A 27533-nucleotide genomic window follows, 5' to 3' on the forward strand; every position below is an offset into this window, starting at 1 on the left:
CCCAAACTATTTCCGGGTCAAGCTGGATGACCGAGTGGGAGTGACCGAGTGACCGAGTGGGAGTGAGCGAGTGGCCGAGATTTTCGGTATTGGAATTCGGCTTAGGAGATTGGCTGAGGGGAAATAGGAGCAGGGCAAGGAAGGGGCAGAGGCACACTCAGAGGCTAAACAGTCACATCATGGACACAACAGGGGACGTGATAGTGACAGGAACAGTATGATTTTTCTACTTGGAAAATACATTTTAAAAAATGTTGCTTGCTGCTCGACATGCCAAGAGGCAGGGCTCGCAAAGTGCGACCAAGTAAAGGTTTGTGTGATCGTGATGTGACGGCTGGAGGGCCGGGCCCCTGGAGTCCCGGGCCGGGGAACGGCCGTACCCCCTGGCTTTGTGAGCTTGTAGATTCGCTCAGGTCACAGAACATTCGACCCAGGATAGAGACTCTAGGGTTCATATGATTACATAGACCAGTGGCTCTCAATGTTTTTCAAGTGAAGGACCCCCAAATAAATAAGTATTTGTCCGCGGACCCCCATCTGAAAAGGTTTTGTGCCAGAGACCCCCCATACAAGTTTGGTGTTTTTTCTCAAGATAGTTCTCTTTTTAAATAGCAGATCTACAAGCTGACAACGCTTGGCATCGTTGTTACAGTAGCTGGTAGATCTGATATTTTCAAACAGACAATGTATGTAGGGCTTAAAGTTGTTAACAAGATTTTGATGCTTTATTAACTCATTGTGCTGGGGACCCCCTGGAACCTCCTCAAGGACCCCTGGGGGTCCCCGGACCCCACTTTGAGAACCACACTGATCTAGACACACACACATACACCCAAAAAAAAAAAAAAAAAAAGAACATACACCCAAACACACACGAAAGTGTCGGTTGGTGTGATTCTAAAATAGATAAGTAACACAGGATGTGGTTGGTTGTTGATGCTCCTGTTAGCGTTGCTGTTACTGGTAAGTTGATCTAGATAAAGTAAAACCTACTTCAAATGATGATGTAATATTATCATGTTCATTTACATACATTAATGTGTCTTTTACCATTTAACCTGTCGTTCACTGACTGAAGGTTAAACCACATTTACTCTCATCTTGCAATTCACCAGTAATTAAAATAGTGAAAATAGCAGATCTACAAGTTCACAGTTGAACTGTTAAAAGAAAGAATATTAACAGTATGGAGATAGGAGCTTTCTGGCCCACAGCAAGAAATAATTTGCTATTAATGTATTAATATATTAATGACAATATTAATTAGATAATATCATATTATAATAAGCTCTATATTGTGATAGTAAGCATTGCTTAAAATGGCCAAAGGTCAGGTTTACTAAGTATTGAGGGTTAAATGTAAAAAATCCAAAACAAATTAATAGAAATATCATGTGTAAACAAACAAACAAACATTAATTTACACAACACTGATGACAGTGCTGTCAAACACGTCTTTGCAGCCATCTATGAAACCTATGAAAAGGTTTGTTCTGCAACACAATTTTATACAACGTGTAGTGGGGGGGTTCATCTCTCTCTCAGCTAAAGGGTCCTTGGCCTGAAACACGTTGAAGACCCCTGGACCAACAAATAAATGCACAAGAAGGGGATCAACAGATTCACAGAACTACAAGACCTACAACAGTATAGACAGCGAACACAATGAAACACAGAGCTACAGAAACTAACAAGTAAACAGGACTATAACACAAGAGAAATGTCTAAAAACTCACACAGACACACAGACAGCTAATGTCCAATGGCTGAGGAGCAACAACAAAATATGACCATAAGAGATGAATATAGTTACACACTGCTTTATTGAGCAATGATACCGTGGTGTGCATGTGCGTGTGCATGTGCGCGCGTGTGTGTGTGTGTGTGTGTGTGTGTGCATGTGCATGTGTGTTCCATTGGTTCGTAATACAATGTCAAATCAAACAAAGCAATTTAAATCAAACTCACAACAGTTAGATTGAACCACTTAAAACCCTTTATTGCAGGGCTCTGTGCTAGATCCTCTAGCTATGTCTGTCTACACACCAATATGCCCGGCGAAAGTAGCAGATCTACAAGCTCACAACATGTTCACAATGCGATGTGTTGTTACCTTTTATTTATTTATTTATTTTTTGTCAAATGCCCACCCAGAATAGGACCCACGTTCAACAAGTTCAATTTGTGAACAAAAACATAGTTTGACAATAATATTTGCAATTCATTCAGACTTTTTACGGATGATATTTATATGTTATTGCTTAAACATGTAACTTTATAATTTTGTGGGACACAACATGCTATAGTTGTTTAAAAAGTTACACAGTGCTGCTTTAACCGGGGCACATATCATCATGACGGGAGAACACATGACATAGGACGAAAAGAACAGTCCTAGCACCAACTGAAGTTTGTTGACAGATTGATTATTTAAGTATACACAATACCTACAATATCAAGACACAGTGAAAAACTACTTTTCTGACATATAAACCTCTTGATTATATATTTGCTAAAAAGCATTCGCTAAAATGTTACAATCATAAAATGATAGCTGAAATGAGCATCGCACTTGGTACAGACATGTGCAGAGCAAGTTCTGTCAGGGAACTCAGTGCAGTTGCTGCTGGCCAACCATTGGTCGATCTCAGCTGCTCCATGCTTCTATTGTCAACCAATTATATACTCACTTCATAATAGAGCTGCTCACCCTCCACCACCCCAGCTACCACCAGTCGTTTTGGATCTACTTTTATGTACTGGGGATTCAGAGTCCCTATTGGTAGGGAGACATATTGTATCCATTCAGTTGTCCTCACTGAACATGCAACGTTTTGTCTATGTACTGTGTTTGACAGTTCTAAAGCCTTGTTGAAATGGCTTGAATCGAGGTGGACCCTTGGTCATCATTCATATGTTCGCTGCCAGTTCCTTCAGTTAAGATGGCTACCACTGTTGACAGTGTGGCATTGGGGTTCAGCAGTTTGACCAGAGGCACATTCACACCTCTCTCCTGAAAGATGAGGTTCTGCAGAGTCATCGCCTGCATTGAGTCAACGCCTAAAGAGGAGAGCAACAATTCCTCACTCAACTCACTCTTATCAATGCCAACGGTCTCACTAAGTAGAGATTTGACATAGTCACTTGGTGTGACTGGGTCTGCTTGTTTTGTCTGTGAATCCAACTGTTTGGATATTTGGAAGGCCTCTTCCACCACAGCAGACAAACGCATTGACAAGGCAGTGTTTTGGGAGAGGATGTTGTACCTGATGTTTTTGAAGTTAAACCTGCACACAGCCTGTTGGGGTCTGTTGATCACAAGGCATTGTTCCAAACTTGAGTGAATCTCAGCAACATCCAGCACCATGATTCCCTTTGCCTCCAGAAACCTCTGGAAGTGTTCCTTGTTTAAAAGAAGACCCAGGTTCAAAGCCCCCCAGTTGATAGACTGGCCTGGGAGCCCAAGCTTGCGTCTATAATGGCAGAATGTGTCAAGGAACGAATTGGCTGCTGCATAGTTTGTTTGTGATGCATTTCCTAGGAAGGCAGAGACGGAGGAGTAACACACAAAGTAATCTAACTCACAATGTTGAGTTGCATGATGCAGATTCAGAACACCATTCACTTTGGGCTTGAGGACCTTCTCGTAGAGAGATTCGTTAAGGGTTTCAATCAACCCGTCATGCAAGACAACGGCACTGTGGAACACTCCTCTGATTGGACAAGTGGGTAATTTTTGTCTGATTGTGCTGATAGTCTTGCACACATTCCCAGAGACAGATACATCACATTCTATGGCAATGATGGATGCCCCACACTGTTTCTCTACATTTTGTATCTCTTGCTGCATCTCTGTTGATGGACTGCTTCTGGACAGTATGACAACATGTCCTCCACCTCTCTGACAAATGAACCTGACCGTTTCAAAGCCCAACCCTGACAACCCGCCTGTCACAATGTACACAGCTTGCTTACGGAAAAGCTGTTTCTTTGTAGGCAGCAATGGAATAACAGATTGAGCACCTTTTACATCTTTCGTCAGTGCCACCACAGGCAGGGTCTTTAAGTTGAAGTATGACTTTGATCTTTCCAGTGGGAGGATGTCAATACTTTCGGATGTCACACTTTGCAAGGTAACATTCTCAAGGGTAAACGATTTCCCGTCCAAGTTCATGGACTTAAGCCAGTGATAGACATGGGACTTCTGTGCAGTCAGGGAGCCCTTCTGTAGAACCACTGGCATTTGAATGATCTGCAGACGAACACCTTCTCTCACATTTTGAAATGTGTCCTGAGCCACTAAACACTGGGACTGAGATTCACAGACTACGACGACATTTCGTACTCCAGGAACGTTGCAAAGGTTAGCAATCATAGACTCGTCAAAGTGGGGGAGGAGGACAAAGGCCTCCACTTGTTTTCCATCTACAAATGACCCATTGCACTGTGTACTACCTATGACATTCCATCCTGATTTGTGAGCTGTGAGAGTTAAAACTTTCATCAGCACAGAGTCGGGGACTGAGGATATAATTCCCAGGTTTTGTTTGTTTCCGGCCAAAGCTCTGTGCAGGATCTCCCATGCTAGGACAAAGTATGAAACACAAGGTGTTCTCCTCAGGAATGGGAATCGTTTGCTACTGTAGCATGCATCTACTGGCACTGAGACTGTGGTTGCTGCCTGGACAGGGTAACAAGCAACAACATGATCTCCAACTTTAAACTTTCTAACATCCTTTCCCACTGCTGTGATAGTGCCACTGAAATCAAGAGCAAGTAGTTCATGGTTTTGGGATGTGTGTTCGTTGCAGTAGATAGTCTGGCCATATTTCATATGAGAAACGCTGACAGGATAATAGTCAGAAGTATGAGCACACATCTTACTGATCTGAATTTCAACTGATGACTCTGCAACTGGCTGGTGGTATTTATCATTGAATGGAACAGCGGACAGCTTGGTCATTGTATATGCATCAGCTGTCTGAAGGATGCAGGGATCAGACAGTGTAGAGCAGAAGTTGCCGTCAAAGCTGTTAATGTCACTTTTAACAGGGGTACGGACAATGGAAGGTTTCAAAACTGACCCATCTTTCACTACCAATTCTGGGTACTTACTGCATGGGTATGATCTCAGGATCTGAGACAGTGCAGTGATGTCCTTAGTAGAGATGGAACTTATGTCAATCAGTTGAAAAGAAAGCTCTGGTAACTCTGCAGCAAATGATCTTGTCATGCCAAAAAGAGCAAAGCCAGGGTTTATGTGGTCTACTGTAATTTCAGCAGCACGGTAGGTTATTGCTCTGATGGAGTTAGAGAACTTCATAAGCTTCAGTTCAAGGACTATTTGGCGGAATGTCTCACAGCAGCTCACCAAATTCTGCAGGACATTATCGGCTGCCACCGAAGAGAGATCTTCTGTACCCCACAAAAACAAGACCTCATCAAAATGTTTCCCTGCTTCTGTGATGTTGAGATTTACCAAAAGAGTATGGAATCCATGACTCAAGATTTCCTTTGCATGTGTGAAGGAAATGAATCGAGATCTGGAGTCCAGGTGTTGTTGCATTGCTTTACCTATGCCTAACCGGTCACAGAAGACCAAGGCCTTAGGAAGATCAGGGGATGTGATGTTTTCAGAAACCACATTGTATTCATTGTGGTAGAAGTATTCCTCAACAACATGAAAGCGACTTCCAAGGTACTTGACCAACACATGTTTGACCTCCACCAGCACTCTGCCCTCTTTATCTGTGAAGAAGCCACAGACTTCAAAGTGATCAACACCCAAATCAATTGCTCTAAGGTAGATAATCATCTCATGTTGAAGTGGTTCCAACACTGTCAAACTTCCAATTTTGGTGGGGAAACCTGGTCTTCCTGCAAATGCAAATGGTACCGTAGCTGGGAGAAGTTGCATCAGGAAGTCGAGTACAACAGGATGGATGCAGTAGTCGTATAAGTGAGGCCGTAAGTCCTCTGGAACTGTTACAACTGAATAGGCCTCCATCAATTCCTCCCCATAATGCACATCCCCCTTATTCTGGAAAACTGCACCGTACTGAAAGCCTGCCTGAGAAAGATACCTGTAAAACTGTTCAGATCTCACCACAGATTTGCATCTTTTGTAGATGGTATTTAATGAAATACTCTGTTCCTCATTGACCTTTTCTTGCTTGCAAGCTATTGTGCCTGATGCATAAATGGCAGATGAAGAGAACACAGTGAAAGTAGACTCGTTCTCTGCTGGAACTAGTTGCACTTTCATTTCTGGTGTGTTCTGCATTAATTCAAATGGACTCTGAAAATCTACACTCAGTTGAAGGGAGCTGAGTGGTATCTTTGGTTTGGCATTTGCCATGAAAGCGGCCAAACCCAACTCGACATAGAAGGCACCAGGGACGATGGGTATGCCATTGTGTTTATGCTCTTGCAGGTAGGATGATGAGTCAGACAACAGATGACATCTGAATGTGTTGCTGTCCTGACCAGTTTGATGCAGCACAGGGTGGTTAGTTGTGGTGTTTCTATGAGCTGCTTCAATGATTATATCCCGTTTAGAGCAATCAAACTGGTATCTTGGGAAGGACAATGGGGTTGTCTCACATCCTCTGTAGAACTGGCTCCAGTCTACCTGAACCCCCAGCTCGAAAAGCTTAGACACAAGGCTTAGCATTGTTTCATGATCTTTATCTGGCAGAACTGATCCAAGAACAGGGGTGTCCTTTCCTAGAGTTTCCATGATGTTCCTTTGGAGGGCTCTCCTTGGGCCTATCTCTACAAACACTTTATTCCTCTTTCCTTTAGATGCTGCTCTCACTGCCTGCTCAAATAATACTGGCTCCCTGATGTTTCTGGCCCAGTACATGCCTGTGCTAAAATCATGCTGCGCTACCTCCTTGCCTGTCACTGTCGAGATCAGCTCTGTATCTAGATCCTTCACCTGTAAGGAGCCGATAATGTCTGTTATGTCTGACAGAATTGTATCCATCATGTGGCTGTGGTAAGCGGCAGGGACATTCAGAACACGGCGGAACAGATTCTGACTACTGTCTGATGCATGTAACTCACTGTAGAGGCTTTCTATAGCATCTCCATCACCAGAGAGAGTGCAGGACTGGGGACTGTTGACGGCAGCTAGGCAAACCTTGTTAGAATAACGAGGGATGACATTAAGAATCTCTGACACAGCCATGTTGCTGATCACCAGCATCTTGCCTCCTGTAACCTTGCTCTGCAGGCTACTGCGGTGGTAGATCACCTTCACTGCATCCTCAAGAGACAAGAGGCCAGAACAGTGAGCAGCAGCGACCTCACCAACAGAGTGCCCAAGAATGGCATCAGGTTTGACACCCCAATACTTGAGGAGGGTGGCAATGCCAACCTGAGTAGCAAATAGGAGTGGTTGGATGACATCTGGGCTTGAGAAGTCACTACTCTCAAATTCACTCTCAAGTCTGTCCAAAATCCTCAGTCTACTGAATCTTTGGAAGAGTTGCTCAATCTCTTTGACCTTTTCTCTGAATACAGTCTCCTGTTTCAATAGTTGCTTACACATGCCATGGTAGGTCACACCATTCCCACAGAAGACAAACACCAGCTTCACATCTGAGAAGGAAGGGGTGATATTTTTGCTCAGGGTAGATTTTAGTTGCCCTTTAAGCTCGGCCAGAGAAGAAATCAAGATGGCCTTCCTGTATTTGTGTTTTAGATGGCTTCTTCGACAAGCTGATGTGTACACCAGCGAGTCTAGATCAACAGTGCTGTCTGCATCTACCTGTTTAATGGTGTCTTCCATTGTGGAAATGAGGGATTTAGCTGAATTTGCTGACATGACAATATACTTATTTTGTTTCCATGTACTCTTTTGAGGAAAGTTTGTCTGTTTGTGTTGTTTGACAATAGCGTGTGCATTTGTTCCTCCAAAACCAAAATTGTTTACCCCTGCAATTCTTTCCCCAGAGAAATTCCACATCTCTACTTCAGTAGGAATCTTTACATTTAGGGCTTTGGCATCTATACTGGCACTGTGTTCTGAGTAGAACACAGTTGGAACAATGGTCTCATGCTTCATCATTAACAGTACCTTAATGAGCCCTGCCACCCCAGCTGCAGATTCTGTGTGTCCAATGTTGCTCTTCACAGAGCCGATGCGGAGTGTATCTGAATCTGGAGGCCTGGCTTTGGCGATGACGTTTGAGATGCTCCCAGCCTCTGTTGGGTCTCCAACCGGGGTTCCAGTCCCATGTGCCTCTATGTACTGGACGTTCTGCAGGTCAGACTCTGAGTAGACGCGGCGCAGCAGCTCCTCTTGTTGAACCATGGAGGGTTTGGTGATCGGAGAGACCGTGTGACCATCTTGGTTGACTGCCGTTTTGGTAATGACACCCCATATATGGTCGTTCTCTTGTAAAGCCTGTGTAATAAGGAAGATAGATAGATAGATAGATAGATAGATAGATAGATAGATAGATAGATAGATAGATAGATAGATAGATAGATAGATAGATAGATAGATAGATAGATCACATTACACAAACACATTACAACAAATTGCACAAACAAAGTTCCGAAAATATATTACTAAATATAGTAGTTTGAAGTTGAAGTTGAAGACTTAAGGCAGCTTAGACTTAGTTGAACATGAAGACTCTGAAAGAGTAGCGCGGCATGTGATCACCAGTTAGTTGTGCATTGTCTCTTTGACCTATAACAGCTTGGTAAGTGAGTTGAAAGTGTGGACATTAAGACTTAATTCGGGCGGTTTATGCTGTCAAATTTATTAACGTACAGTAGACCGGCAGAGTCTCCCACCGGAGACATTAGCATCTTCCTGACGGTCATCAAATTATTGGCGTAGGAATGCGACAAAAACAAAAAAATCTCCATTACTTCAAGGCTTTGTGGGGTGTGTAATTCATAGAAAACTAGAAAAAGTGCTCCTCGGAGCACAGGTCTCCGCCAGGTTAGGTAGGTTATTATGGCCTCCTGGTGGCGCTATAATAGGCCAATGTGAAAAGGGTGCCATTTCTTCTTGGGCCTTTCACGGCAATCGGACCTTGCATTCATGATTTGAGGCATTTTGTTCCAAAAATGTGTTTTGCTAAATTAGACCTGTTGGTGGCGCTATAACAGGCCAATGTGAAAAGGGTGGCATTTCTTCCTCGGCCTAGTGGGAATTTGCGTGTGAAATTGCACGGAAAGCGGAAGCTGCGTTCATGATTTGAGGCATTTTGTTCAAAACGAACCAATCCTGCAAACTTTGGAAGCCAACCTTAGCCAATGAGGATGGAATATGGACAATCGGACAGATCCGTGTTGATCACATGACTATAGAGATACTGTGTACTGATTTGCATGACATTTGGATAAAATCTGTAGGAGTAAAAGGGTTTTGCACAAATCGGCCTCCTGGTGGCGCTATAACAGGCCCATGTGAAAAATTTGGGGCAGAGGTTCTGAATTGGCATCCAGGGAGTGTGTGTGCACAGTTTCGGAGCGACCTGGCCAACGGTGCCTGAGATTAGCTGTTCACAGACAGATGGACAAACGGACACACAAACAAACGGACACACAAACAAACGGACACACAAACAAACGGACGGACAGGGGGTAAAACATACTCTCTCGCCATGCCTTTCGGCCTGGCGGAGACAATAAGCATTTTTTTGGGGTGAACTACTCCTTTAATTTTTGTCAATCCGTACCTTTCTCAGTGGTTTCAGCAGAACGACCCCACATCCCTCTCCTCTGCCGTAGCCATCAGCTGTGCTGGAGAAAGGTTTACTGGCTCCATCAGGTGAAATCATCTTTGCCTTGCTGAGAGCAACAAACACTCGTGGCTCCATGATAAGGCTGACTCCCCCACATAGAGCCATCTCACAGTCTCCTGATAAGATAGAATAAGCAATAATACTTTTTTTGTATTGATATTACATACGTAATCATATGTATAAACTTAATTAATATGAATACAATTAATATTCCAGGCCATATTACGTATGATCTATAATCCCCTATGTACGGTCACACCTACAACCGGCAGTCGGATACTGTGGAGGTAAGTCGATAATTCTTCAGCCATATTTGTATCCGGGTAACACAGTCGGTAGAGCACTCGCCTTTCGAACACAAGGTCATGGGTTCGACTGTCAACTAGGTCGTGCAGTAAGTAGGCCGGCCTACTGGGAGCTGATGGTAGGTGTTGAGCTCCACCTCAGCATTCCAGGGGTCTAGCACACTGTGAAACGGGGATAGACTCCAGCGCTCTGGCTGATACTGACAATAAGCCTCTCCGATCTACTTACTTACTTATTTGTGGTGGCCACTATACAGGTAAATGACCTTCTATGCCATACATGGGCAACTGGCGGCCCGGGGGCCCCCACCTTCACTTAATGCGGCCCACAGGTTAATATCGGAATACTGATATATTATTGATTTCAGCTGTTACAATTCCAAACGTGACCCGCTTTAATTACTTCAGTCTGTATTAGTAGCTTAATGACTAGTATAAGAATTCTATTATTTTTATGTCCAATGTATTTGTATTTAAGTTCATAAAATGTAACATAAGTATAACTAAACGCATTTGAAATTAAATAAAAATGTTACTTTTCAGGATTCCAAATTCAAAAGTAGCAAAAATAGCAGATCTACAAACTCAAAACGTGTCGCACTGCGACACGTTTTGAGCTTGTAGATCGGCTATTTTTGCTACTTTTGTATGACATAGAATGGCCCGACAGTATATGCAATGTGGCCCTCTGGAGTGAGTGTGGAAATCATCAAAGTTGCATCACCCCTGTTCTATGCTCTCAGTGACCAACAGGGTCAAATATTAACAGGTTTCTTGGCAACAATATGTTCTTTTGTGACACAATCAATAAAGGTGTGAGATACAGTAACTGCTACTTCATCAATACTTCATCAGATTTACACAAAACGTTTCTATACATTTAACCCTGAAGACCGGGAACGCATCTGTGTCATTTTTAAGATTTCTTTGGCTATTCAAAAACAGCAGATCTACAAGCTCATAGCGCGGCACCGAGTGCCACACTATGAGCTTGTAAATCTGATTTTTTTTTCACTCAAGTTATTTTTTTTTTAAATAGTGAAGATTTGTGCAAATCTTTGAATACATATCTTTTAAAGCAAACATTTTTAACTCTGTTACAACTTCTGGGGGTCCCTGGAACAAAATATTTTGAGAAGGGGGTCCACGGCCAAATACATTTTCCCAAAAACTGTTAGGATTTTGAAGACATTTGTAGAATCCCCCAGAAGCAAAAATTTGAGTTACAAATGTTCGCTTTAAAAAATATATATTCAAAGATTTGCATATATTTTCACAATTTAAAAAAAAAAAAGCAGATCTACAAGCTCATAGCGCGGCACTCAGTGCCGCGCTATGAGCTTGTATATCTGCTATTTTTTTTATAGCCCAAAGAAATCTAAAAATGACAGAGATGCATTCCCAGTCGACATACTAACCGCCAACCTTGTTTAATGGCCTGACAGGCCAAATGAAGAGCCACCAGCGATGATGAACAAGCGCTGTCTATGGCCATGGACGGTCCGGTGAGGTTGAAGACGTAGGAGACTCTGTTAGCAGCGATACTCATAGCCAGCCCGGAGCCTGTCAAGTGGTTGATCACACTGGGATGCACGTGTGCTGCAGTTTGCTCATAATCTCTGTTCATCAAACCTATAATGAACAGAATTAATATGGAACTTTACTTTTTAATACCGTACATACAGCCATTTTAAAGTATGAGGCGTTAACATTAGTATTTCTGTATCTAAAAGTTAATACATTTGTACATTTATAAAAATGGCAGTTCAAATCTGTCAGGAAATTAATTTGTATAGTTCTAATCTAAATATATTTCTTCCTACACAGCAATAGTCCAGAGTGTTTAACATGGACCCTTTTTTACTAAGAGTTCAAGTAAATCTAAAAGCAGTAAAATAGTCATTTAAGAAATAGCAGTAATAATGTGTCATAAAATTAATTTCCATAGTTCAAAATATATAAATATAATTTAAATAAATATATTCCCCATATATACCTAGTTCCATAATATATAAATAAATATATTACTTTCTACACAGAAGAATCCTTACAGATCCATTTTTACAATTGATGATATTACTGTGTAGCTTATTTTTACCACCGTACCAGTGTTGATTTTGTTGACTAAAACTATGACAAAATGTTATAAAAACTAAATAAAAACTAAGCTACAATGACTAAAACTACGACTAAATGTATTGACAATTTCGTCAGCAAATAAAAACTAGACTAAAATGTTAGGGAGGGACTAGTGGAGAAGAGATCCAGTAGAACTAAAAGACAAGTCATTTTATGTTTGCGCTCGGGTGTTGCGCTCTGAAAATAGCCGATCTACAAGCTCACGACGCATTGTGAGCTTGTAGATCGGCTATTTTCAGCATGCAACCAAGTGTAAAATCACGCATTACGACGCCATCAAGGCACCGCCACAATACATTTTAGTCGACTAAATCAACTGTAGATTTAGTCGACTATAATCTTATGCTACTTAGTCGAAAAAACTAGACAAAAACTCACACATTTCAGATGACTAAAATATGACTAAAACTAAATGGAATTTTATTCATAAGACTATGACTAAAACAAAATCGAAATCTGCTGTCAAAATCAACATGGCACCGTACCCAGAAACACTCCTGTCTTTGTGCCGCTGGCCTTTTCCATGGGCAGGCCTGCGTCCTCTAAAGCCCTGTACACACACTGAAGAACCATCTTCTGCTGGGGGTCCATGCGCTCCACTTCACTGTCACTGATGCCAAAGAACCTGTGGTCAAATTCATTGAACCTACACAGGGAAATTCACAGACATTTTTGTCACGTATAAAACAATGAATTGCAATTGTTTAGTTAGCTATAAGAAGAAAAAAAGAAAGAAAATAAATGGCTTCTATCATTTATTGACAATGTTGGATTGATGAGGCAACGTCAAGCCATTTTTATTTATTTACTATAGGCTAGTTATGTCTCATATTTTAACCCATTAAAACCATGAACGCATCTGTATCATTTTAGAATTTAGCGTTGGCTATTCAAAAATAGCAGATCTACAAGCTTGAACGTCTGCTATTTTTGAACATTTTAGAAGGCTGATTTAGAAGGCATTTGTAGAATCGGCCCTCAGATCTTAATGGGTTAACCCATTATAACCTGGAACACATCTGTGTAACCACTTAAACCATTATTTTATACTTTGGCTATTCAAAAATAGCAGATCTACAAGCTCATAACGTGGCTAAGAACTTCCCAGAAGTGAAAAAGTGTGCAAATATTTTAATATACATATTTTCAAAGCAAACATTTTTAACTTAATTCTTTGCTTCTGGGGGTCCCTGGAACAACATATTTTCTGATGGGGGGGGGCTCAAATATGTATGTATATGGCAAATACATATCATTTTGGGGGTCCTTGACATGAAAAAGTTTTAGAACCACTGATATAGTACATACGTTTTTCAGAAAACTGTTAGGCTTTAGAAGACATTTGTAGAATTGGAACCGGTCAGGCCTTAACGGGTTAGAGTTAGAAGAGAAAAGACAGATGAACCATACCGTACCCCTCAATGAGAGCAGCCTTCGCCGTGCGGGACTTGCCCGCTTTGTTGTCATCAGGGTCATACCAGCTGGCCAGGTCAAACCTCTCCTTGGGAATCGGCACAGAACAGTTCTTCCCATTCACAAGGACTTCCCAGAAACGTTCATGCCCCTCTCCTGTGGTAAAATATGATTTACCATCATTTACTCATCATCATGATGGTGTGACAATTATTGTTGTTGGTATTATGAAATATTAATGCATTTACTGTTTTATTGTATGTTTAAAGAGATAGTTCACCCCCAAAATTACTTTTTTTCTATTAGTCACCCCATAGACCATATTCACACGGCGGCCATATTGGAATTTAACATTGAAAGTGCCGCCACCCGGGGTGGCTACTTTCATTGACTTCATAGAAACATGGCCGCCGTGTGAATATGGTCTATGGAGACTTGAATTCATGGATATGTTTTGTTTTTGTCACATTCCTAAGCCAATAATTTTTATTGGTAGGCAGCAGTTCCGGTAGGAGACACAAAGAGTCTCCTTTTGTGTCTCCTATACCGGAACCACTGCCTACCGGTCCGCTGGTCAAAATGATTGGCTTAGGAATGCAACTAAAACAAAAAAATATCCATGAATTCAAGTCTCCATGGGGTGACTAATCAATAGGATTTGTTTGGGTGAACTATCCCTTTAATGATGGATCAAATTATGGTATAAACCTGCCCGGTGCAAATCTAAACTTCCAAGGACCATTATTATTTATTTGTGCAGTAATTAATCATGACAAATATGCAATGTTAAATGCAGCAAAAAAAAATAGGTGAATGAAAAGAAAATGAATAAAAGGTCTGTTAAAAGTTTTAAAACTCCAATTCTTACCCCCTGGGAAATTGCATCCTATGCCCACAACAGCAATTCCATCTTCAGCTTCTTCCATGGCTTCACTCCATCCCTGTGAACAGCTTCAGCTAATCTACAGTCTACAGTACAGTATGCCTCTCTCATACACCTGGTAGTGTACAGTAAGTACAATGTACCTGGCTGGTTCTTATAGCCCACTTTCTTTTCTATATAAAACATTAATGATCGACTGTAAACGTGCCCATGGAGATGAAGAGACTTCAATGCCCACCTTTATGCAGTGGGTGGAAAGTAACTCAGGTACTTTTACTTTACTGGAGTATTTCCGAATATTCTATAGCTTGCTTTTGGTTCTGCTCCACTACATCTCAGAGGCAAATATTGTACTTTTACTCCACTGCAATTATTTGAACTTTACTTACTAGTTACTTTGTGGATTATTATTACTAAACATACATTAACCACTTCAGCCCTATCTAAACTTTGTCTGTTTGAAAATAGCAGATCTACAAGCTCACAACACGTTGCGGAGCTTGTAGATCTGCTATTTTCAAACGTTTCTTTTTTAGACATAATGATAATTTGGGAAACAGGACATTCTGCATAATGAGTACTTTTACTTTTGGTACAATATTTTGATGCCATTACTTTTGTACTTTTGCTCAAGGAAATTTTGATCAGGGGACTTTTACTTGCAACAGAGTGTTTCTACAGTATTGATACTTTTACTTAAGTACAACACTTGAGTACTTTTTTCACCACTGCCTTCATGGGACCTTGCAAACCAATTATGCTTTATGCTACAAAGCAATAGGTGTCTTTACTGCCACGCGAGGTCAAATTAAACATACAGTAAGATACATTAAAATGACAGATTCTTCAATTATCAGTGGATGTGGTTGATTGATTACAGGCATCATTCTTACAATGTCAATCCTGCTAGGCTCACACTCCTCTACTAATACATAAATAATGAACGTGATAGATCTGGAGAAGTATGGGCCAGCATGGAAGGAATTGTCTCTATTCAAAGAGAAAATAGAGAAGGAAAAACATGAATTATGTTTGGTGGATATGTGTGTTGTATTTGGCAACACTTTGGAAAACAAGATGCAAAATTTCACTAGGTCAAGTTCAAACAATCCCCTATAATGTTGTTGTAGTGACCAAGTCCTATACTTGAGGTAGCCTACTACTGGTTGCCGAGGAACACGAGGACGTGTGCTCAAATAACTGGTGTCCAAAAGTGTCCGTTGAGTTCATAAACAAACGTTTTATTCTCTGTAGCTTAGTTGTCAGTCACTTCACTTAGAATACAATAAATAAATACATAAATAAATAAACACACAGGATACAGCGCAGGCTTGTCAAACCTGGATTTACCTTTCAAACCAGGATAATTTAATTCCGCTTTCGTGAAATAGACCCCAGCTCTCATGAAACACAGTCAAAAGCTGTTTGCCTCTGCCACTGGCAACACCTGCAGCTGATTAGGGAGAGGGTTGAATACCCTGTAACCCTGGCAACCGTGGCCTTGACCAAGCCCTGCAGTGACGTCATCAAATTAGAAACAACAATCATATGGCTTTTAACCAGATGCTGACCAGTCTTAAAAGGGCTTGTACTCTGGATAATGTTAGAAGAACATATTTTTAACCATTAGGCCTAATGAATGGAAGAAATACCCATCTCTATGTTGTTTGATGTTGTTTTTTTTTTAAATTAATTTAAGAATATATATGTGAGTATTTAAACATGAGATATTTGAGGAAAATATTTGTGATGTCTGTCTGGATGTATTTTGTTCTGTAAGAATAAAATACAATACTCTACTAATAAACACACAAACCAAGCTCAGGGCATATAAATAATAATAAGTTTATATGCATATAAACCTAAATAAAACAGAGGACAGGACAAATTCCAGGAGCAAATGTACTCGGCGATTTTCCCAACATTAACCAAAAGGTAAAAAATTATTATTATTGTAGAGGCAACCTAACAACAAATAATTGCCAGTGAGGGATATGGTGTGAAGCTTTTCCAGACGCGTGGTGTTCACAGTAAATCAGGTCTTCTCTTGCGTGCATTTAAGATGTTTATTTGGATTGCAGGATGATGACAGCAAAACAAATGCTGGGTGTTTAACTGATAATTAAAGAACTAACTGTCATAAAGAAATAAACCGAAATTAACTCAAAACAAACGGAAAATAAACGAAAACACACACGGTTGAAAAAATGTATGGCTTCCCTCTGGTGATTCCCAATCCCTAATGCTGTGCACCTGTGACATCCCCAAATAGTAGGCTGTACCCTGAAATTGGCTGAGTCCCCGCCTATGCCCAGGTCAATTCAGTAGTATCACAGCACCTTCATATACAAATAATAAAATACATCAAATTGGCTGCAACAATTATTATTATATTAATTAATAACAATAAAAAATAAAATGTATTAAAATAAAATAAAATTAATAATACACTTTATTTGTAAAGCACTTATTAAAACAACGTTACATAAGCACTTCACACAGCATCAAAGATTACATTTAGTTTGACTCTACAAGCTCACAATGCCTCGCATCGTGTCACATCGTGAGCTTGTAGATCGGCTACTCCAGTAAAGTAAAAGTCCCTCAAAATTGTATTTATATATACAGCACTTCAGTAAATGTACTTAGTTACTTTACACCACTGGTGACAAGTTGACAACCATAATTCACACTTTGACAGAACTTCTCCAGACAAACAACAGGCTTCACCATGTTAATGCTAGTCAGTACAGCTCCCATCATGGTACAGAATATACCAAACATTGTTAATTCAAAACAGCTTGAAAACCTGTAATGAATATAATATAATATCATATTTGATAACAGAACTATAACTGCCTCTGCAGTTCAAAACAAAGTAAAACAAACTCTCCTGACCCCTAACATATACTTTACACTTTCTAAGTTGTACTACAAATCTATAAATATAGCATGTCTAAGGATAAAACACGTTATTTTATCATTATATATATATTTCTTCTCCATCAACCATCCTCCATGCTCAGACTACTCTGTTCTGTAACTGTGTTCTGGTACTTCCTTGTTATTAAACCCTACGTCACCACTACGTCATTACGAGGCGTTCCCATTGAGTGTTTTGCAATCTGGGAACCCACGGTCAAGTGTTTCGTAACATAGAATACCTGTGGATATCGGTGTCTATTTGCTGCTGAGTCCCGAGGTTTGGTTTAAGGCCCGCCTACTATATCCGGACATTTTGCCTCACACATGTATACGTAATACAGACTGTTTCCGCATCCGCTCTAAACCGGAAATGTAAAGCTCAACGTTGATCAACCCCAGTTGAATTGAACGGGACGGCCGTCACGTGCCGCTCGCTAACCCAGTGTTGCCATGTCCGCTTTATTATAAGCTACTTTGGGCTTGTTTTTCCTGTGAAGTTGCTTGTAAATATTGGTTGTTGCCGGTAATTTTTTGGGCTTGTTTCTAAAGTTTAGTTGCTTATTTGGACTTTTTTCCTAAATGTTGTTTAAACCAGTGGTTCTCAAACATTTGCATGTCAAGGACCAGCAAATTAATATGTTATTTGTTGCCAAGGAGCAAGGACCCCATACAAGATGTGTGTTCACATTTTCCCCTTTTTTCCCCCAAGATTTTTTTTGTTTTTATTCGTTTTTTGGAAAATAGCAGATCCGAGCTTGTAGATCGTCACACTTTCAAATAGCCAAATATAGTCACTTCTTTTGGACTTGGTTTTCATATTTTGCTTAATTCCCTCCCAACATCTGGCAACACCGTCACCGACTCTTCCGCTTCCTGTGCAGCGTCATAACCCGTCCGTCCTCCAGAGAGAGGGGGGGGGTGCGTGTGGCGGTGCAGCAACATGGCGGTTCCGTGGAGGCTCTGCTGGAGAAGATGGAGGAGTGTGAGCGGTACAGGTTGTTCCAGGGCGGCTCTCCTAGAGTCAGTGTCCGGGCTGAGGGCACCGAGGGGCGGCGTGGGGGCCACCAGGGGCCTGGCCTCCCTCCTCCAGGGGACTGGAGACTCTCAGGTACACAGGAGCCACAGAGACAGCCCAGACAGGGCTGTCAAACCCAAAGGTCATACAGTGTAGTAGTGGGACTGGGACAGTTACATTACATTGAATTGAATGGGATTCCTCCTGCATGGGTTCGAATCCCTGTCAGGGACAGGGAAGTTATTGGGGATTGCAGCTTTAATTGTGTTGAAATGTGTAGACATTTATAACTCTGTTACCACACATATCTACCAGTGGTGGAAAAAGTACTCAAATTCTTTACTTAAGTAAAAGTATCAATACTGCATTATAGAAATACTCTGTTACAAGTAAAAGTCCAGAATTAAAAATGTACTTGAGTAAAAGTACAAAAGTATTGGCATCAAAATGTACTTAAAGTACCAAAAGTAAAAGTACTAAATATTTTCAAATAGCCTAGGTATAAAATGGGTTAAAGTGGTTACTGTATGTTTAATAATATAATAATTTATATCTGCAAAGTAACTAGTAACTAAAGTTTTCAAATAATTGTAGTCGAGTAAAAGTACAATATTTGCTTCAGAGATGTAGTGGAGTAGAAGTAAAAGTACTGAAAATGGGAAATACTCCAGTAAAGTAAAAATGTCTCAAAAGTGTACTTAAGTACAGTACTTGAGTAAATGTACTTAGTTACTTTACACCACTGATATCTACACATGTGTACATTTGTAACAGATTGATTGATTGAATTGAATACTTTTATTAGACAGAAATTCATATTCAGAAAGTCATAGATTTGGGCTAACACCAAAAAAAGCCCTATGGACTTAATTGTTTCCATTGTGGTCCCATGTATTACTATTCAATTCATCAACTGACTAATTTGTACATTACACAATTATTGTGTAAATGTACCCTTTTTCTTTTGTATAATGTACAAATTCGAACACATGCATTACAAATGTCTATGCAAAATGTAATACATTTGAAACTCTGCGAGAGAGTGTAACCAAAATGTTTGTGTCTGGGTCTTGGTTTGTTTGCATTCATGATGCAGCAGCATGCATGTACTGTAAAGGTCAGGGTCATGTCTGGGACCCGGTACTACTTGCTCTACTCAAAGCCCTAGATGTCTTCTTAACCTTAGCCAGCTGTCACTCTTAACCCTGCTACTGCCATGTGTTAGTTAGCCCTGGATCAAGAACTATCATCATAGATGTGTTTTATCTATAAAATACATCTATGATAGTTCTTGATCCAAGGCTAGCCATGTGTAAAAGCAAGGCGTTGGCCACTACTACCCAGATCCTCATTGTTGTATATAGTGGTGCAAGCATGTTAAGCAAGTTCAACTGTAGTTCAACTGATTAAGAAATTAACTTCAGTGCTAATGGGCTAGTGTTGTGCTATTTTAGTTGCATGTCAAAATAACATTACGGTACAGTGTATATATATCTGTAAATCCGTAACATTGAATCATTTGATGAACATATGTTAAGCAATAGTTAAACTGTGATAAATAAATAAAAACTAAACAACTTCTGGGCTATTAGGCAAGGGTTTTGCCATTTTCAGGTGTTCAGTAAACTAGCAGAGAAATAATATTTTCCCACAGAAATTGTGTGAAAGAGGTTAATCTAACCATTGAAGTGATTTGTTGTATTAATTGTTGTCATGTCATTTGATCTTCTAGGGGCTGTCCTTCTCCTCGTCACATCCTGTCCTTACAAACTCAATATTTAGATCTATCACCAGGTGAGTTGAATTAGAGCTATAGGTGATATGAACTAAATAAAACATCACAATGTGTTTGACCAAATACCTCACGTCAATATTTGTGATAATATTGTGGGGATGCCTATTTGTGTGTTCGCAAAATATTTACACAATTAGATTTTTCCTAAATAATAAATAAAGTAATGCCTATATAATAACTAAGTGTGGAAAGACAAATGATTAGAAAAGCGAGAACAGTCACATATAAGTTCAGAAAATTACATAACATGACTGTAATGCAGCCTTTTAAAGCAGATAAAGACAACACTTATGCCATATCACAACAATATAACGATATACCAAATTACAGACAAAAATGTCCTCTCATATCATAATATAGATATATTGCACAACTGCACTGCGTTCCTGTTAAGGACTGTACTACAGTGTTGTATGTTATTGTTCTCTCTAAATGTAGCCCACTGTGTTTTTTTCTCCCTCAGGCACAAGGCCAGGTTGCTGTATCCCTCCTCACAGGTTTGCTGCTGCAAAAAGATCCATAGTGATGCCAAGCTGAAGGATCCCTTCACGCTGGCACAGAAAGACCTCACACACTTGTACGATGACATTAAAAAGGTAGTTATGTTCTTCACGCTTATTCCCATAATATGAAAAACAATAAGGTCCGCAGACTGGTTGGCTGGATGTACATGTACATTGCGTTCAATGTTTTTGATCAAACAATCGTCATTTGTCATTTTGACAAATAACCGATGAAGGTCGTTTGATTGAAATGTTGAACGCAATATACAAGTGGACCTTATTATTCTTTATGTTGATCTTCCGTTTGTTCTGCACCTGGACACTGAAGTGGATGTCCATGCACTATCTTCCTTATGATGAAATGACAATTGAACTACAAAGTTATCTCCCTTCCTATCTCACCTCCTTAAATTGCTATTTTGAAATGAGTCCATTTAAAAACTTAAACCCTATATACTTTGTTCTATGCCAATAGCTACGATCTACTAGCTCACAATGTGAGATACGTTTTTGCCAAACGTTCGCCTATTATGACATGCAGAGAATATGGATGCTAGGGTTCATGTGGTTACGGTTAACTGAACGTTGATTTAGTTTTAATGACGAACGTTGTGCTTTGTTTACCCTGTACATTGTAGGAATTGTTTGTGTCCAGAGATGAGCTGAGGTCTCTGTGTGATTACTACTTTGATGGGAAGGGAAAGGCCTTTCGACCCATGATTGTGGTCCTGATGGCCAGAGCCCTGAACATCCACAGTGACAGAGATGGGTAAGAACCAGATGGAATAAATATTGATTGCTGATGAATTACTACACATCGCTGTTGTCGGGCAGAATTGAAACATTGTTGTCTATTTTTCTCTTTTTAGTTTTAGTTATTCTTCTATACTTTGTCGTATGACAGCGTTGCGCAAAAGGTAGCCGTGAAAAGAAAACGTTCCCAAAACATGGACGCCAAGTTTAAAGTGGTTAAGTCTGTGGGTTTTATAAATATAAATATTTAACCAATGACAAGTATTAAGTTTGATACTTACACTTGAGCCATTGGAACACATTGGATTCTTGTTTTCCCATTTCCTATGAAAAAAAACAAAGAAAAGAAGAAAGCAAGCAAAATACATTTAGTACACTGGGGAATGGTAAAGATGAACCACACTCCATCATATAAAATGATATTCCTTTATTCTATGAAATGTAACAAAGGTTCTTAACTGCGTCAATCTGATATATCTGTCTTATTCTTCTTTCTCTCTCTCTCTCTCCTCCCACACTACATGTAGAGATCTGCTTCCAGGTCAGAGGTCGATAGCCATGATCTCTGAGATGATCCACACAGCCAGCCTGGTGCATGATGACGTCATCGACGGCTCAGACAAACGGAGAGGAAAGAGCACCATCAATGAAGTGTGGGGGGAGAGAAAGGTGTGGTGGGCGTTCAATCATACCAGTGGTTGGCCATACAAGCTCATGAGCTTATAGATCTGCAATTTTTTTTACTAAAATCTTTGCTTCTGGGGGTCCCTAAAACAAAATATTTTGACATGGGGGTCAGCGGCCAAATGCATCCAATTTTGGGTGTCCTTGATGTCGTCTTTATTAACACATTCGGTGCCAGAGTTTTATTAAAACAGGGTACGTCTAGTGCCAGCGATCTTACCGTTTGTAACGCTGCGCTGTCTAGAGCTGTAGACTCCACGCCGAGCACCCGCATGTAAACAATGGATGCGTGTACGATGGTGGATGGTCCAGGCTAACGCCTGGAACAATAACATCTCTCACGCGCGCCGCCATTGCGGAGTGATCGCGTGGCGAAAATGGCTCGTTTTCACCACGTTAACAAAAAACCACGTTAACAAAAACTGTCACATTCATCCGTTTGTAACCTACAGCTTGTAGATTAGCTATTTTTGCAATATTTATCTGTGGAACAGAATTAAACCAAATGTAATGCCTCAACTCCTACAATTCCAAGTGCTTGTCAGGGTGGGAGGGTCCCCAGTTCAAATATGATTATTTTGGGGGGTCCCAGTCTGAAAAGGTTGAGAACCACTGTTCTATCTTATCTTTCAGGCTATCCTGGCTGGAGATTTCATCCTGTCGGTTGCCTCCATGGCGTTGGCCCGTATAGGAAACAACTCGGTGGTCTCCGTGCTTTCACAGGTCATTGAAGACCTGGTTCGAGGTAGTTGCATTCAAACATCACATTCTTCATGCTGTTATTTAAGTTAATTCTTGAAAAGGAAGTTCATTGTTGAACTGTCAGATACTTATGCCACAATGGTTGATCAAAGCTGGTCGTTTCCTTCAGGTGAGTTCATGCAGCTGGGCTCAAAAGAGAACGAGAATGAAAGATTTAAACACTACCTCGAGAAAACCTTCAAGAAGACTGCAAGTCTCATCGCCAACAGCTGTAAAGCAGTATGTACGTTCTATTTACGCACAAATAACACAGACTTTATGGGATCTTGCATTCTGATCTGTTATTTCTTTTTGTTGACCTTTTGTTGTTCCTATCCATTCAAGGTATCTATCCTGGTGAACTCTGACCCTGAAGTCCATGAAATAGCCTATCAATATGGGAGGAACGTTGGCATCGCATTTCAGGTCATTTGTGATCTTCTAGCCAGTTCCATTAAGTAATTATAGATATTTCCTGGGTTATGGAATGATATTACTTCTAACATATGTAAACGTATCTCTGTCCTGTCTCACGTAGTTGGTGGATGATGTGTTGGACTTCACATCGTGTGCCAATCAGCTGGGCAAGCCCTCGGCTGCCGACCTCAAGTTGGGATTGGCCACCGGACCGGTCCTGTTTGCCTGTCAACAGGTGAGGAACTGAACCGAACGACATTATTTCATATGACACCGTTTCTTTTATTATTTAAATGTTTTACCCTTATTACATGCAAGATCGATGGGATGGTTATTTTAGGGTACATCTTATCTGGTTTCTGCTGGTGTCAAGATAATGACTCCTGGCTTTTGGCTGGTGCTCCAGAGCACATTCCTAATCACAGAGAGATACTGTGTCCGAAATGTGTGACTCGAAAGCACATGCACACACATTAATGCATACACACAACGCTCCACACGTCCCAGACTCGTCTCCCTCCTGGCTCCCAAAAACAAACTCCCCATTGCAGTTAAAACTGCTGACTCGCTCCCAATGTTCCGCCGTAATCTGAAGACTCACCTCTTCAGACTCTACCTTAGCCCAATAGCACTTTGCGTAGCACTTGTCCTAGCCTTGACGACCTTGCAGGCTTATGCAAAGGCTAAAATGTATTTTAGAATAGATAGCATGTTATGTAGACAGATGCCTGGTTCGTTTGTAGAGCTGGCATCCTATATAGTTTGTATAGTTTCAATGTACAGATGATTGATTTTTTGATATTATACTGTTTAGACTGCTGATAGGTTCTTGGTTTACCTGTATGATATGATATTTCTATGCATTTGATGTATTAACTCGTGTTTACCTTGCTTACTGTAAATTGCTCTGGATTAAGAGTGTCTGCTAAATGCCTAAATTATAAACTGTTTTCAGTCTGTCTGAACATACCTTGAGCTGAACTTCTTTCCAACTGGTTTCAGTTTCCTGAACTCCATGCGATGATCATGAGGCGGTTTAGTTCTACAGGGGACGTAGAACGAGCATGGCAGTACGTTCTGGAGGTGAGAACCATAATAACACAACATTAAGATGATTTAAAGCTCATATCAAGCGACTCCTTTTATGAAGTTAATGGTTAGAAAGTAACTAAAGACAACCAGTCTTACATCATAGTCATTTTAGTTGATGACTCAGTGTCTTGCTCAGGAACACAGGGATATTGACCATATTCAACATAGCGTTTGGCCATTGTGCTCTTACATCGTGCTTGTCGGGGTGGGGTTCCCCATCGTGCAAGTGCAAGCCAGTGTTGATTTTGACTGATTTTGTTTAATTTTAGTCATATTTTAGTCACCTGAAATGTTTTACTTTTAGTCTACTTTTAGTCGACTAAATATCATAATACTTTAGTCGAAAAAATCTGCAGTTGATTTAGTCAACTAAAATTTATTTTTGGCGGGCCGTGATGGCATCGAAATGACTTTAACTTAGTTGCATGCCGAAAATAGCCGATCTACAAGCTCACAACGCGTCGCGTTGTGAGCTTGTAGCTCGGCTATTTTCGGTCTGTGACACCTGCACACCCATGATGACTTGTTTTAGTTCTACTGGATCTCTTCTCCAGTAGTCCCTCCCAAACATTTTAGTCTGGTTTTGTTTTGTTGACGAAATTGTCAATATATTTAGTCTTAGTTTTAGTTTGAATGTAGTTTTTCGTCAGTGAAAAAAGGTAGCCAACGAATACTTTTCGTCATAGTTTTTTAGTCGACGAAATCAACACGGCTACATATTGTGCTAATTGTTTCTGATTCACGCTGTTTCACTACATTGCAGATTAGGACTTGGCCTGACAAAAAAAAAAAAACAGTTGTGAGACTTATATTGTTCTACTCTTCCTCTCCTCAGAGTAACGGCGTGGAGCAGACTACCTACCTCGCCCAGCGCTACTGCCAGGAGGCCATCAGACAGGTCAACCTGCTCCGGCCCTCGCCGGAGCGCGACGCCCTCATCAGACTCACAGAGATGGTGCTTACCCGAGACAAGTGAAACCACACCCTCCACACACCCCCAGGGGGCGCTTCACCCCAGGCAGCTACCTCCACCCCTCCTCCACCCACTGGAGGGGAGATGATGATGACATCATGGTCAGACTACAGACTGAGAGATATGAGGAGAGGAAGGGATGGGTGTTGTTTGTTTTCTAGTTGCTCTGGGGTCCGAGGGACCCTCACTGGTATCGTTTTGATGCCAAAAGGTGGCTGTGGTGCACTCTGAGATGATTTGTCACTGTTGGGGACTTTTATTTTGGTAATGGACGGGAAAGAAAACACTAAACTGCCGTGTGAAAATGCTTTAAAGTGGTCAGAGCAACATGCAGGGGGGACCCTCAGAGCTGACTCTGAAATTGATCATTTCAGCTGACCTGTAGCTCTCTCCAGAACCTAATATACAGGTCAACTGAACAAAGTATATTTGAAGAGTCTCATTCCAAAATGAAATATCCACCATGTGGAAAATTGTTGAAAACCTACTTGTGCAAAAATCATTGGTGAAAATCATTAAGGCATCTTGATTGTCAAAGATCATGTTTCTCAGACTGAATCTTTTTTAAACCTTATTTAAAAACAGACCAAAAAAACAAGACGGGGGTCTTATAACGGCGTGGCTTCTATGTGGATCTTGGACTTCCATTTGTCCAGTCTGTCATCATTCATCTATACCCATCTATGACACTGACCACAATTAATTTCCCTTATGAAATTCATAGGTTCGGTATTTGTAGAGCTCCCCCATCCAGTTATTACACTGGCCCCGGGCGCATTCCAAAGAAAGAGAAAAAAACGTAGGACAAGACAAAGAAGACTAGACAAGGACAACAATTAAAGTGAAATATTTCAGAAAATAGAAAACGTACTGCATTATGCCACTGGTAGAGTGAGTGCACAATACATTTGGTCCGGCAGTTTGTGATATTAGCCCCAGATAAACATACACACAGACAGACCCTCTTCTAGACGGCTCCTCTGCCTCCTACAGAGCCAAAATACAAGACAGGTCCCTTCCCTGTGGATCTCTGACATCATATTGTTTGGTTGGTTAGTTAGTTAATTTATTTTGGTCATGATTTAACATTTAAAAGTTGAACACACAGAACGATAAAGGCAACAAGATAACTATAATATATATTGATGATGTCAGATGTCAGTCTTGGCGTAGTATGGAGGCATGGGTGGATCCGAGAGCATGAATTCACAAAATGTGAACAAATATGCACACAGAAAAATAATGTGACGAATATAAAAAATATGAATATTTGAAACATATTCAGGGATTTACTTCCATGGCTTACTTGCCAGCGTACAGACCATAGACACAGATGCACAGAATTGATCTCCTAAACAGCTTGTCCCTTAGGTGCCACGCCGTTAAAAGTGAACGTAAAAATGTCTATTAGTATAATATAGCATTCTGAAAATGGAAGATCTTTGCAGAACTGGTTTTCAATGCAATCATCCTAGAGTGGTGACATTTATGTGAACTTTCTCAATGGCATCAGTAAGGGTTGTCCATGGGTATTTATTGGGGACATGTGTGTCCCCAACACCCCCACTTTTCACTGTACAGTACTGTAAGTGCAACCGCTTCCCTCCGCTCAAGCTAGCGAACTATACTCTGCTCTGGAAGTACGGTTCAAGTTACACTTGCTAGTGACGGGCAGAGAGGCAGCGTTGTACAAATCTATGTAATTCCAAATGAATGAGATGTCATTGGTGTGTGTACAGTATGTGTGGATCTGATATTACTTTATGATCCGTCCATACCCTGTTGTAGGCCACAAGTCGTTGATCACATGGACTTTGTATGATTTGGAACATGTTGTTATAACAAGTGCTCCATAACAGCCAAGGCCTTAACATCCACACACAGTGACCGTGTATACACAAATAAAAGATAAAAAATCTTGTTTTTTTTTTAAAGTCAAGTGTCCTTAATTTATTACATTGAGGTCAATCCTTTTGTGTAGAAACAGGCAGCGTGGTATAACTATGAGAGTGACGACACTAGTGTTGACTCCCATTGTAAGAACGGAATGCGGAAATGCTTTGTCTACAGTATCTCAATGAGGAAATTCCAATCTTTGGAACTACAGCCCATAGCAGCCCTCTTT

At 40.7% G+C, this 27533-nt stretch overlaps 2 protein-coding genes across 4 annotated transcripts; one reads left to right on the plus strand and one right to left on the minus strand.

Annotated features, from left to right (window-relative positions):
* Positions 1–2860: 2860 nt before the first annotated feature.
* Positions 2861–14553, minus strand: LOC308077590 (phthioceranic/hydroxyphthioceranic acid synthase-like; the record flags this gene model as incomplete). Its single annotated transcript, XM_080418336.1, has 6 exons — positions 2861–8413; positions 9705–9886; positions 11501–11707; positions 12700–12860; positions 13630–13783; positions 14496–14553. 6 exons carry the CDS (start codon positions 14551–14553, stop codon positions 2861–2863), a joined length of 6315 nt encoding a protein of 2104 aa, XP_080274462.1.
* Positions 14554–18350: 3797 nt separating this feature from the next.
* Positions 18351–27342, plus strand: pdss1 (prenyl (decaprenyl) diphosphate synthase, subunit 1). Of its 3 annotated transcripts, none has more exons than XR_013932399.1 (11): positions 18351–18543; positions 20183–20244; positions 20709–20841; positions 21387–21517; positions 22029–22170; positions 22819–22930; positions 23057–23352; positions 23465–23578; positions 24346–24426; positions 25271–25722; positions 25844–27342. XR_013932399.1 is itself a non-coding variant. In XM_080418108.1 (11 exons), exons 1-11 carry the CDS (start codon positions 18376–18378, stop codon positions 25409–25411), a joined length of 1275 nt encoding a protein of 424 aa, XP_080274234.1. In that variant the 5' UTR covers positions 18351–18375; the 3' UTR covers positions 25412–27342. The 3 variants fall into 3 exon arrangements, 2 of the variants coding, with proteins under 2 accessions (XP_080274234.1, XP_080274233.1); XM_080418108.1 differs by having other exon boundaries at positions 23057–23166; positions 23272–23352; positions 25271–27342; XM_080418107.1 differs by having other exon boundaries at positions 25271–27342.
* Positions 27343–27533: the final 191 nt, after the last annotated feature.

The sequence above is a fragment of the Gymnoscopelus braueri genome (assembly GCF_963280865.1).
Source record: "Gymnoscopelus braueri genome assembly, chromosome: 21".
Taxonomy (NCBI): Eukaryota; Metazoa; Chordata; class Actinopteri; order Myctophiformes; family Myctophidae; genus Gymnoscopelus; species Gymnoscopelus braueri.